Source organism: Bos indicus x Bos taurus, chromosome 3 (assembly GCF_003369695.1).
Source record: "Bos indicus x Bos taurus breed Angus x Brahman F1 hybrid chromosome 3, Bos_hybrid_MaternalHap_v2.0, whole genome shotgun sequence".
In the NCBI taxonomy this organism is placed as follows: domain Eukaryota; kingdom Metazoa; phylum Chordata; class Mammalia; order Artiodactyla; family Bovidae; genus Bos; species Bos indicus x Bos taurus.
In genome coordinates, this window is record NC_040078.1 from 9,520,730 (window position 1) to 9,532,716 (window position 11,987).

An 11,987-nucleotide genomic window follows, 5' to 3' on the forward strand; every position below is an offset into this window, starting at 1 on the left:
TTACCAGGGTATTGTAGAGAATGATCTCCTATTCCTTCTGGAATATTCCTCTCCCCCTTGATCCTTTCATCTTTTTTCTTCCACAGCCTCTTCTCCATTCAAGTTCAGGCCACACCTCTTTCTCAAGCCCAGTCTTTGCAAGGACCACGTTGATGACTAACCTTTGACTGTGGATAAGATGCTGGGGGCAGAGGAGGGTTGCACCAATAGTTTAAAGAAAGAATGAAGAGGAGAGAATGATGAAACTAAGAAGGACTGTTGCAGCGCTGAAAAGGACTTGAGAAATCACTTAAAACAGAAGATGTTTGTTAACCATAATTCAAGTGAAAACCAGGCATGCGGCAAGGTTATTTTAAAAGCAAATAAATTCTTAGGCTGTGGTTATGTACAGAATTTGAACTGTGGAATTTTTATTTACATAACATCATGAGTCCTGATGTTTTTGTGCTAGTCCAGCCACTCCCTAGATATTGTTCTCATTTCCATTTTAAGAAGGATATTGATAAAGAAGCACATGCTCCAAACAGGTGTCTGAAGATCATGTCACAGAAAGAAGGGCTAAGGGAAAAGGGATTCTTTGACCTCCCCCACTTGGAGAGTTTTAGGGGACATAATGGCTACTGCAAAAAAATCTAAAGGGTAGATTTGTAGAAGAGAGAGAATTGACTTATTTTGTGTTCCTTCAGATAAGAAAACTAGGATCAAACAGAGAATCATATGTCTATTCAACATAATGAAATCTAACTAGAGCAACTCACAGAGAAGGCAATGGCACCCTACTCCAGTACTCTTGCCTGGAAAATGCCATGGACGGAGGAGCCTGGTGGGCTGCAGTCCATGGGGTCGCTGGGAGTCAGACACAACTGAGCGACTTCACTTTCACTTTTCACCTTCATGCACTGGAGAAGGAAATGGCAACCCACCCCACTGTTCTTGCCTGGAGAATCCCAGGGCCGGGAGAGCCTGGCGGGCTGCCATCTCTGGGGTCGCAGAGTCGGACATGACTAAAGCAACTTAGCAGCAGCAGCAGAGCAACTCAGCAATGAAATGAAGTCAGACAAAAGTGGGGTGGGCTTCCCATTACTAGAAATCATCATCTCCTGCAGGTTTTATACAGGATATTCGGCATTGGTTGAAAGGTTGAATTTCTGTGAACTCTGAAGTCCTTACCAGTAAGATGCTATAATCCTAATAAATTGAGGCCCTGGGGTGCAGAGAGTTGGCCGGGTTCACCAGCCAGTACACCCAGGACTGGAACTCACTCTGGGTGATTTATAATCTAATGCTTTCTGCATCATAACTGACTTCTTTTCTCATTAAAGAGAGAAGGCACCAGAAAATACGGGTGGAGGAAGTCAGCGTAACCTGGGAACTAAATGATTTGACATCTGTGTATGCATTGGAGTACTCTGCACTTGAGAGGCTCAGCCACAAAAGAACATACGAGTGACTTCACTTCCTTGGGGGCAGTTTGTCTGCCTTGGAGCCACCCAACACCCTGGTTACTCACTGTGACGGTGGCCAGCAGTCCCTCAGGCACGTTGGCCACAATGATGCCGATAAGGAAAATGACAGCCTCCAGCCAGGTGTAGCCCAAGATAAGCGAGAGCCCAAAGAAAGTGACACCCAGGAAGACGGCCACCCCTGTGATCAGATGGATGAAGTGTTCAAGCTCAATAGCAATGGGGGTCTTGCCCACTGCCAGACCGGAGGTCAGTGAGGCTATACGGCCCATCACGGTGGAGTCTCCGGTGGCAATCACAATACCTTGGGCTGAGCCTGTGGATGAAGGGGGAAGTCTGAATCCGGAAGGCTGTTGGATTTGGTTCCTACATAGAGAAAACTGTCACTGGTCAAAAACAAGGGTCTCTGAGTGGTTATTACATTCTGCTCTCTTTACGTTTCGTTTGTACAAGTGAGGGGCTCCTACTCTGAAAAATCTCAGATTCCACAGTTCTCCAGAGATAGCCAATTTTATTGCCTAATCGCCTTCACCGTCAAGGTCTTCGTCTTTGTTGGCACTTAATCTAAATATCTCCTGTTGCCTGCATGTTTCTCATTTTGTCCTCGGCAGCTGAAGAGTTTCCTGAGCCCCAGGAATAGTGGTTACCCTTCTGCTGGAATCCAGCGTTCCCAAACCCCCCATCCTCTAACCCAGGGCTTCTCAATTTGCACCCCCAGGACTCATCTGGCAGCATCTGAGTTGAGACCGAGATGGGAGGGGTTGCTACTGGCACCTAATAGCCAGAGAGCAGGGTGCTGCCAGACATCCTGGCACTCAGAGGACAGCCCTCCTTCCCCTACCAGCAAGAACGCTGCCCAGGTGTCAGTGGCGCTCTGCCTGGAGCCCCCTCCCTGCTTTGCTGGCTGGAGCCAGTCTGACCCCTGCTGGCTGGCACAGGCCATAACAGTGGGGCTTCTGGGCCCTAAGTCAGGAGGCAAACTTCACACACAGGATGTAGAACACTCAGGCATGCGGCTTGAAATGAAGGACCCCACAAAGTTCTTTGCTTACAATAATTCTTCTTACCTTACCACAATGACTGAAATTCCTACCATTAAAGTTACAGTCAGAATCACCCAGAAAAGCAACATATTATAGAGATAGCTCTTATTTTTTAATCAGAAAGACTCGTGCCTGAAAGTTCAACTTTTCAACGTACTAGCTGTTTGCTCTGGGGCAAGTTCAGATTTCTAAAGTCAGCACCCTCTCTTGGGATGCTGAGGAGAAGTTAGGGCTTACTTCAGGAGAAGAATGAATTAGCAAGGCTGAATAATTTTCTTCTCTTCTATGCTATTTTCAGCTCATAGAGCACAGTCCATTCACTACATAGAATAAAAATAGCTACAATTACAGGGCACTTAAAATGTATTAGGCCTTGTGCTAAGCATTTTATATGTATTATCTTCTTTAACCCACATAAAAATTTATGGACCAGCGACTTTCAGTATCGTCATTGTTCAAATGTGGAAATGATGGCTTTGACCTTTAATTTAAGATCGTACAGCTCACGAGTGAAAAAGAAGGTAGCCTATTTACTAGCTATTACATTCCCTACTACCTTTAGATGATAAAGAGTTCTAGAAATCTTTGTTTCAACCTTTGCTTCTTTTTTTTTTGGCACGCAAGATCTTAACTCCCCAACTAGAGATCGAAACTGTGCCCCCTGCAGCAGACCGTCGGAGTCCTAACCACCGGACCACCCTAGGTGACCACCATCAACCTTTACTTTTGAATCTAGGCTACTTATGATTCGACATTCACCTTCCACACAGTTGGTGGAGAAGAAGCAGATATTTTGGGTCTCCAGAGGGTTCTCATTGGTGAACTCAGTGGAGCGGGACTGGGGCTCTGACTCTCCTGTCAAGGATGAGTTGTCCACCTGGGATGGGAGAGAGGAGGGTCATAAAGCGAGAATGGAAAAAAAGATTTACACAGATGACACATCTTTTTCTGCCACCAGCATCATCATTATCGACACGCAGACAGAAACATAAACTTGCACACCACTGTAACCTCAAATTAGCTCTTGTGACTTCTCACGGTTCCGAATAAGATGGTAATTTCATTAACTGAGCCCAGGTCACCGCGGTGCTCAAAGACCACACTCGGCCTCCTTCCGCAGCGTTTCACACCCCCTCACCTTACATCCTTGTGAAGAGATAAGCCGGATGTCAGCGGGAATCCGATCCCCACCCTTCACTTCTACCAGGTCGCCTACCACCACTTCGTATACAGGGATCTGAAACTTCTCTCCACCTCGAATGACCAGAGCTTGCTGTGGGAAGACAGTGTAGGGTCATTTCCAAGGCTCTTTTCTCTTTCACATCCAGTTCCTGGTCTCCTGTGCTCTGATTCCCACGGTCACTCACCACATCCTTTGTGCAGATCACTTTGGTAGATTGCAAATTCTTACCATCACTGTCTGCAGGGCCCTTTGATGCTCCTCTCACTTACACCTCATGTAGGAATGGGGTTTATCTTCATTTCTACATTTAGGTTGGACCGTATGGCTTGCTTTGGCCCATAGGACATTAGCAAATGTAATGCAAGCAGATGCTTAAAAAATGCTTGCACACTGGGGCTTGCCCTCTGTCACCATATTGAACAGGCTCAAGCTAGCCTCCTGGAGGAAGAGAGTTTATAAGGAGAAAGGCCCAGATGTCCATGACATCTCATCTGAGGCCCCAGACACGTGAATGAGGTCATCTAAGACCATCCAGCACCAGCTAAGCCCAGCCCAGATCCGAAGAACAGCCTAGCCACAGTGAGAAGTATGATATTTGTCGTTTTGAGCCACGGTGTTTTTATGGTGGCTTGCTAGGCAGCAGACACCGATAGGCTCCAAACTCCCACTTCATTCTACCGAAACATTTTCCCCTGAACTCTTACCCAAGGAAGAAATTAAGTTCTGTTGACATCAAAGGGAGAAGATCCTGGGCTAAAAGGCTAAAACATGACTATGTCATTGGGATAATCTAGAGCCTGTCCCTCTTCAAGTTTCCAGCCCTGTGCCTAGGAATGTCCTTCTGCCGTCCTGTTTTCCAGGTTCTCTAGAAAGGTTTTATTTGAAAATAATCTAAACTTTCAGAAGAGTTGCAAGAATAAAAATTGTACCAAGAACACCTATATAACCTTTACCCAGACTCATCTGTTAACATTTTACCCTATCTGCTCTGTGATTTGTTCTCTGTCTCTACATGTGTGTATGTGAATTCTTTTTTCCCCCAAACTATTTGAGGGCAAGTTACATACATCATGATCTTTTTAAAAAAAATTATCTTTTTTGATGTGGACCATTTTTAAAGTCTTTATTGAATTTGTTACAATATTGCTTCTGTTTTACATTTTGTTTTTTGACTGTAACGCATGTGGGATCTTAGTTCGCTGACCAGGGATCGAACCACATCCCCTACACTGGAAGCTGAGGTTTTAACCACTGACTGCCAGGGAAGTCCCCACATAAGTCATGATCTTTTATCATACATACTTCAAGGTGCATTTCCCAGGAATTAGGTGAAGGAAATGGAAACCCACTCCAGTATTCTTGCCTGGAAAATTCCATGGATAGAGGAGCCTGGTGGGCTACAGTAGTCCATGGGGTTGCAAAGAGCCAGACATGACTTAGTGACTAAGCATGCAAGCATAAGAATTAGGGTATTAAATAACCATAAAATGGTCACCAAACTCAGTAAATTTCACATAGACACAATACTTTCATCTGCTGTCTGCATTCCAGTTTTATTGACCCAACATATCCTTAAAGGCATTATTTTCTGCTCGAGCACAGGATTTGGTCTAGGGTCAGATACTGCATTTAGCTGTCATGTACATTTAGCCTCCTTTAATCTGCATCACTGGAGAAGGCAATGGCACCCCACTCCAGTACTCTTGCCTGAAAAATCCCATGGATGGAGGAGCCTGGTGGGCTGCAGTCCATGGGGTCGCTGGGAGTCGGACACGACTGAGCGACTTCACTTTCACTTTTCGCTTTCATGCATTGGAGAAGGAAATGGCAACCCACTCCACTGTTCTTGCCTGGAGAATCCCAGGGACAAGGGAGCCTGGTGGGCTGCCATCTATGGAGTCACATAGAGTCGGACACGACTGAAGCGACTTAGCAGCAGCAGCAATCTGTATCACTTCCATAGCTGTTCTCTGTCTTTAAAAACATTGACATTTGAAGAATCTGCCTTCCCCAACCCCCTGTGCCTCCACCTTACTTTTCTTGGGGTAGAACCCAATAGATTTGAGGTTTCATATTATGCTCATTGGACTTCCCTGGTGGCTCAGACAGTAAAGAATCCACCTGCAATGCGGGAGACCTGGATTAAATCCCTGTGTGGGGAAGATTTCCTGGAGAAGGGAATGGCAGCCCACTCCAGTATTCTGGCCTGGGGAATTCCATGGACAGAGGAGCTGGCCGGCTGCAGCCCGTGGGTTCACAGAGTCAGAAACCACTGAACGACTAACACTCTCATTACGCTCATTAGATTCAGATTATGCATTTCAGACCAGACAACTTCAAAGGTGATGTTTTTCTCAGGGTACTTTTAAGGCCAGACAGGACAAAACTTAAATGAATTCACCCTCATTATCAGCCTCACACAGTCCACTCATGGTAGAGTACAATTCTTCAAGGGACATAAAGTCATATATTCGGTTACATTCTAACACATTCTCTTACTAGATCCTTCCATATGAATCCTACCTGAGGTACCATGTTCTTAAAAGATTCCATGATCTTGGAGCTCTTGGCTTCCTGATAATAGGAGAAGCAGCCAGTGATGATGACCACGACAGTTAGTACAATGCCCAGGTACAGCTGCAGGTAGGGAAACCAAGGGCTCGTCAATAGGTTCTTTCCTCCCTCTTCATCCTCAGAAAGTCAGTTTGCAAGGGTAATAGCCATTTTTCTGGGTGGAGGAAACCATGGGACTCAGCGGGAGAGCGCAGGGGTTGAGCAGAGTCTGAGACAGCCTGGATCTTTCAGCTTCAACCCCGAGCTACAGTTTGGAGCCAGCAAAACTCCAGATCCGAGAAGCGCCATCTTTTCCTCTCCAGAAAGGCTACTCACAGCGGGAGGGGGCTCGTGAGGGAGATGGACAGGAAGGAGAGAGATTAAAAGTCTGCGAAAGAGAATGGACAGCAACATGCTTTGATGATCAGTCGGGAGGATAATCAAAGGAGAACAAGTTTCTAGAGAGAACTCTGTATCTCAGGGAGCTGAGTCAGATGCTTTCTTTTTCCTTTTTCGGCCACACCACATGGCTAGCAGGATCTTAGTTTCTTGACCAGGGATCAAACTTGTGCCCCCTGTGGTGGAAGCACTGCAATGCAGCGGAGTCCTAACCACTGGACTGCCAGGGCATTTCCAAGATCTTTTTTTTTTTTTAAAGAGGCTTTCTAGATAAAAGGGAAACCAGGAAGGACCAAAGCTCTCTTAGCAACCCCTGGGAGTACATTGATTTGGACCTGAAGACTTCAGGAGTGCTAGGCTGCCGAGCAGAAGAGCAGCAGGGGCTGAGCAGAGACTGGGCAGCCGTGGTTGAACAGACTCACGTTGTCTTTGGTGGTGTCCTCATTGAAATACAACTGGATGCCGAAGGCCACGAAGCAAAGAATGGCACCAGTCCACAGCAGGAGGGAGAAGCCGCCGAATAGCTGCTTGCAGAATTTGACCCATTCTGGAGTGGTAGAGGGAGGGGTCAGTGCATTGGGTCCATCTCGAGTCAGGATTTCCTGCGCCTTTTCAGGGCTATGGCCCTGTGTGGAGAAGAAATAGGGAGGAAGGGAGAACCATGAGAAGAAAGTAGCTGTCACAAAGGAGAACCTGGCTTCAGAGCACAGATCTGCCGTTTATAGCCCCAGGATAAGTCGAGAGACCAGTGAAGTTCTCCGAAGGTCAGCCTGGAAGTTCTTCCTACCTAAGTGGGGTTCTAAACCTTGCATTACAGAAGGATATTGTTTAGCCTCCCTACATAGGAAGGATTTTTAGTTTATGGGTTGATTCACAAATCTTTTGAACACCTGTCTTGGGACGCGTACAACGGTAGAGTACTGAAGTGAGTAAGACTGATGCTGGGCCTAACGGAACTCCACCTCCAGTGAGGAGATGCATATAAACGATTTATCATACAGTGTGCCAGGCTAATGGAATGATGAGATACAAAGCATATGCTTATAATGTACAGACATCCACACTTTGATTCTTTAACTTGGAAATAGAAAAAAACAAACAAGCAGCTAGATACATGAAAGTAGATCCTCACTCTAGCCTGGTGCATAAACTTGGGTGCTTTTCCCTCTGAGTGACAGTGAGAGAAAAACCTGCTAGAGGATTGTAATAAAAAGAAGAAGAAGAAAGTAGCTTCTCTTAAATATCCATCAGCCACTCCCCAACCTGCCCTGGAAAAATACAATTTAAATAAAAACAGGACCCGTCTCCCACGCTCATCTCTGGTTACCAGATGGTCACCCTAAGACCCTCCAATGAAGAGATTCTAGAGCTCAGAGGAACTTACATTTCCAGGGCTTTTGTTTATTTGTGATCATTGTATTAGTGGTTAGAGTAGAAGCAGCAGTAGTGAAGTGACAGCAGCGGTAATATACAGTTTTGCTGTTAAACCAGCAGTTCTCAAAGTGTGGCCTGGGGACCTACAGGGTCCTGAGATGCTTTCTGGGCAGAGGGGATCCACAAAGCCAAACAATTTTTTTTTTCTTTTGGCCACAAGTAGAGTCCTAACCACTGGACCATGAAAGAATTCTCAAACAATTTTCATAATAACACTAAATTGTTGTTTGTCTTTTCACTCTCATTCTCTTGAGTATATAGTAGCATTTTCCCAAGGCTACAGGGCACATGATACTACAACAGAGTTAATGCTGAAACTATGTGAGAATCCAGCAGTCTTCTCCTAAAAAGCTAGATGTTAGATTTGCAAAAATGTAAAATACCACTAATGTTTTTGCTTTGAAAAGCAGTTGACATAAAAACATTTGTACTAATAGGTAATAGCTTTACTCTTACAAATGAATTAAGAAATACTTTTTAATCATCTTAATTTTAATTTCTAATATGATAAATATAGATGATAGATGTGTGCTGTGCTTGGTTGCTCAGTCGTGTCCAACTCTTTGCCACCCCATGGACCGCAGCCTACCAGGCTCCTCTGTTCATGGGATTCTCCTGGAAAGAATACTGGGTTGCTATGCCGTCCCTTCAGGGGATCTTCTTGACCCAGGGATCCAACCCATGTCTCCTGCGGTACCTGCACTGCAGGTGTATTCTTTAGGCTGAGCCACTGGGGAAGCCTGCTAGATGTAACCCACATAAGCCAAAGCTCCTTGGAGTCCTTGATAATCTGTAAGAGTGTGAATGGGTCCCCGGGACAAAGGTTGAGACGTGCTGCCCTAGTCCATCCTATTCTTTGCTCTAATCCTGAGCTCTCTTTGGAGTAGTTACCATTATCGTCTTTTTCGGAATGTGTGTCCTTGGCTAGGTGCAGGTTAAGGGTCAGAACATTGATCTTCAAGTCAGCGGCTAGATTTCCAGCTCTGCCTTTGTCCTGGGAGCCTCAGGGTCGGGGATGGAGAGCCTCTGCCTCCCTCGGGGAACTCCTCCACTCACCCTGGTCAGGTCCACAGAGTACTTGGCGCTCAGCTCATCCAAGGTTAATTTGTGATCATCCTGAGGAGACAGTAGAGCCACTGAGGGTCAGGCGGTGACACATCATTTCCAGGGGAAACGTTTATGGGGAAGAGGGGAGGCTCTGGCCTGCGTGATGAATTCTCAGGGTGAGATATTAGAAGGCTGAGGGTTGAGAGAGACTTTGGAGGGCAGTTTGCCAGCACCCTCTTCAGCTCTTCTCACCATGACTACTTCCTTCTTCAGCTCCTCTATATCTTTCTTCTTTTTTTTCCTCTTCATTTTTTTTTTACTCATCTTAGGACTGTTTGTAGGTCCTGGGTTTGGATTCCGCTCATGAGGTGTCACGGCCCCTTTTTTCCCTCCAAGCCCCATGGTTTTCCCTGGATATGGCTGCCCCAGATCAACTGGTGGGAAGAAAGCAAAGAGAGTGAGGAGTGTGAGGGGTCAGAGGAAGGAGGAGACTGGGGAGAGTGGAAGACCGGCTCATGGAAGGGGGGCCAAGGGAGGCCGGCAGGGAGGGCAGCGGTGAGGAAGCCCTGGATGGGGAAGGGGGAGGCGTGGCGGGGTGAGAGGAGCCTGGGCCTAAGTCACAGGAAGGAGAAGGGGTAAGGCAAGGGAGCCAAGGGAATGAAGCGTGGAGGGTGTTATGTGCCTCAGTGCTGAAGATGCTACAGGACCCTGAGCAGGTAGGAAGTGCAGTGGGCTTCAGGGTATGCTGGAAGCCCCCCAGTCATAGCCCCGGTGGCTCCAAGGCAACGCCCAGGCCTGTGGTCACAAAGGCCTCTGCAAAGTTCTAACCCAGAATACACAAGTCTTAGTCTCTGGGTTTGGCAACAATTGGAGCAGGATCTGCCACAGAGACAATTGTAGCCTGAAGGCAAGACTAGAGCAAGGTCCCAGCCTGGTCCTGCCAGCTTCCAGGACCCAGGGGTACCCCAGATAGCTGACTCAAAAAATAAAGTAGGCAATCCGTATGTGAGTGTGCTTTTGCAGAAGCGCACTTCCCACAGACATTGACTTTGAGCTTTTGGTTCTAGGAGATCAGATAGCAGGTTAGGTCAGACTTTGGACTTTTGAATCAGTTCTGGCTTTGAATCCTGTCTCCTCTGCTTACCAGAGGAGTATGGCTTTGGTTAAGTCACCTAACCCCTTTGTGCCTCTCTTTCCTCATCATTAGAGGGGGATGCCATCTACATTGTAAGCTGGCAAGAGTAAGGATTAAAGTGGTGTGCTTCATGTAAAGCATATCTGATATACATAGTATGTGCTCAACAAATGAAGTGAAAGTCACCTACTCGTGTCTGACTCTTTGCGACCCCATGGACTGTAGCCTACCAGGCTCCTCTGTCCAAGAGATTCTCCAGGCAAGAATACTGGAGTGGGTTGCCATTTCCTTCTCCAGGGGATTGTCCCAACCCAGGGATCAAACCCTGGTCTTCTGCATTGCAGGCAGATTCTTTACCTGCTGAGCCACCAGGGAAGCCCTGTGATCAACATATAGCTTGAATTAAATGTTATGAGTCTTATCTGTCGCTTAATGTACAACTCTTCTCAGTGAGACCGAAAATACCCTTTCCATGTGAATACCCTGTATTTCCTCATGACATATTTATCTCTTTTATTCACCTTCATTGACATCTTGGTATGCTGTTTGGTTGTATTAACTTTATATATATTTTACATGGAAAATTATGTTGTGCCTCCTTCCAAAAAACCATCTGAAGTGGCTAATATGTTTATATTATTTATACATTTTTCAGTTATGTATGTCATATACATTTTTCCTTTCTAAGGTGGGATATTTATTTAACTGTGTTTTGTTTTGGCATGCTTTTCAAAAATATGACTGGATCAGAAAACATCCACCTAGGGGCTGATGTAACATTCCTTTAGTTTTCAGAAATAGAAAATTTCCCTTCCCAGCTGGGACAAGTAATAGTTTGTTTCTTTAATAGATTGGCTGAAATTTTCCTTCTCTTCTAAAAGCATACAAAATAGGAACTGAGAGTCCCCCTTCCCTCTCCCTAAACTTAGACTCCCCACCGCTGATGTCACCGCTGTTGGCAGTGTGCGGTGCGTCCTTCCAGTCTTTTTTCTACATTTATACCAATAGTATCTATAAGGAGGTGGATTCTCACTTTTTACAGGCTCATTCAACTCCCCTTTCATTTATGTAAAGATTTTATTTAATGGCCACAAGGCATACCGTATTCTGTATTGATGGTGGTCTATTCACTCACTCCCACTACTAATTGATTTATAGGACATTTCCCTTTTAATTTTTTAACTATTAAAAACATTGCTGCAGCAGCATCCTTATTTATAGTACTTTTAGGCCTTTGAGCTTCAGTTTACATAGAACTGATTCCTGTTCTGAATCATAAGATACTCTCGTTTAAAATCTTAAAAAATTTCTTCCAGATTGCTCTTCAAAAGGGCTTGTCTTACCCATATTCCACCAACAAGATACAGAAATGTCCACTTCCCACACTTTGATTACACTGGATGACCCTGACCATTTTCATTTTTTCTATCATAACTGGCAGACCTTGATATCTTACAGTTTTAATTTCCATTTCTTTATTTTCTAGGTAGTGCTTTTTCTTATATTTATTGGCTTTCTGGACTTCATTTTCCTTTTTCTAAATTGTCATTATTTGCCCAATATTCCATTGTTCTTTTCCTTATTGATGTGTTCCAAGGGATTCCAACCTCTTATCATATACATTACAAATATTTTCTCCCAGTCTCTGTGTTTAATGTAGATCATAAAATCCCAAAGAGCAAGGTTAGAATTAAAGTTAAAACTGCTAAGTTAATCTAGGCATCATCCAT

General features: G+C 45.2%; 1 protein-coding gene across 1 annotated transcript in view; it reads right to left on the reverse strand.

Annotated features, from left to right (window-relative positions):
- The window catches only part of LOC113882669 (sodium/potassium-transporting ATPase subunit alpha-4), a 36,284-nt gene extending 24,680 nt beyond the window's left edge, over window positions 1–11,604 (reverse strand). The window contains exons 1-8 of the mRNA XM_027525652.1: window positions 11,601–11,604; window positions 9,375–9,556; window positions 9,132–9,191; window positions 7,064–7,267; window positions 6,213–6,326; window positions 3,645–3,779; window positions 3,266–3,383; window positions 1,511–1,779 (exon numbers count right to left, since the gene is read on the reverse strand). Coding sequence (XP_027381453.1) covers window positions 1,511–1,779; window positions 3,266–3,383; window positions 3,645–3,779; window positions 6,213–6,326; window positions 7,064–7,267; window positions 9,132–9,191; window positions 9,375–9,556; window positions 11,601–11,604 — 1,086 coding nt within the window. The remainder of the gene's footprint in view (window positions 1–1,510; window positions 1,780–3,265; window positions 3,384–3,644; window positions 3,780–6,212; window positions 6,327–7,063; window positions 7,268–9,131; window positions 9,192–9,374; window positions 9,557–11,600) is intronic.
- Window positions 11,605–11,987: the final 383 nt, after the last annotated feature.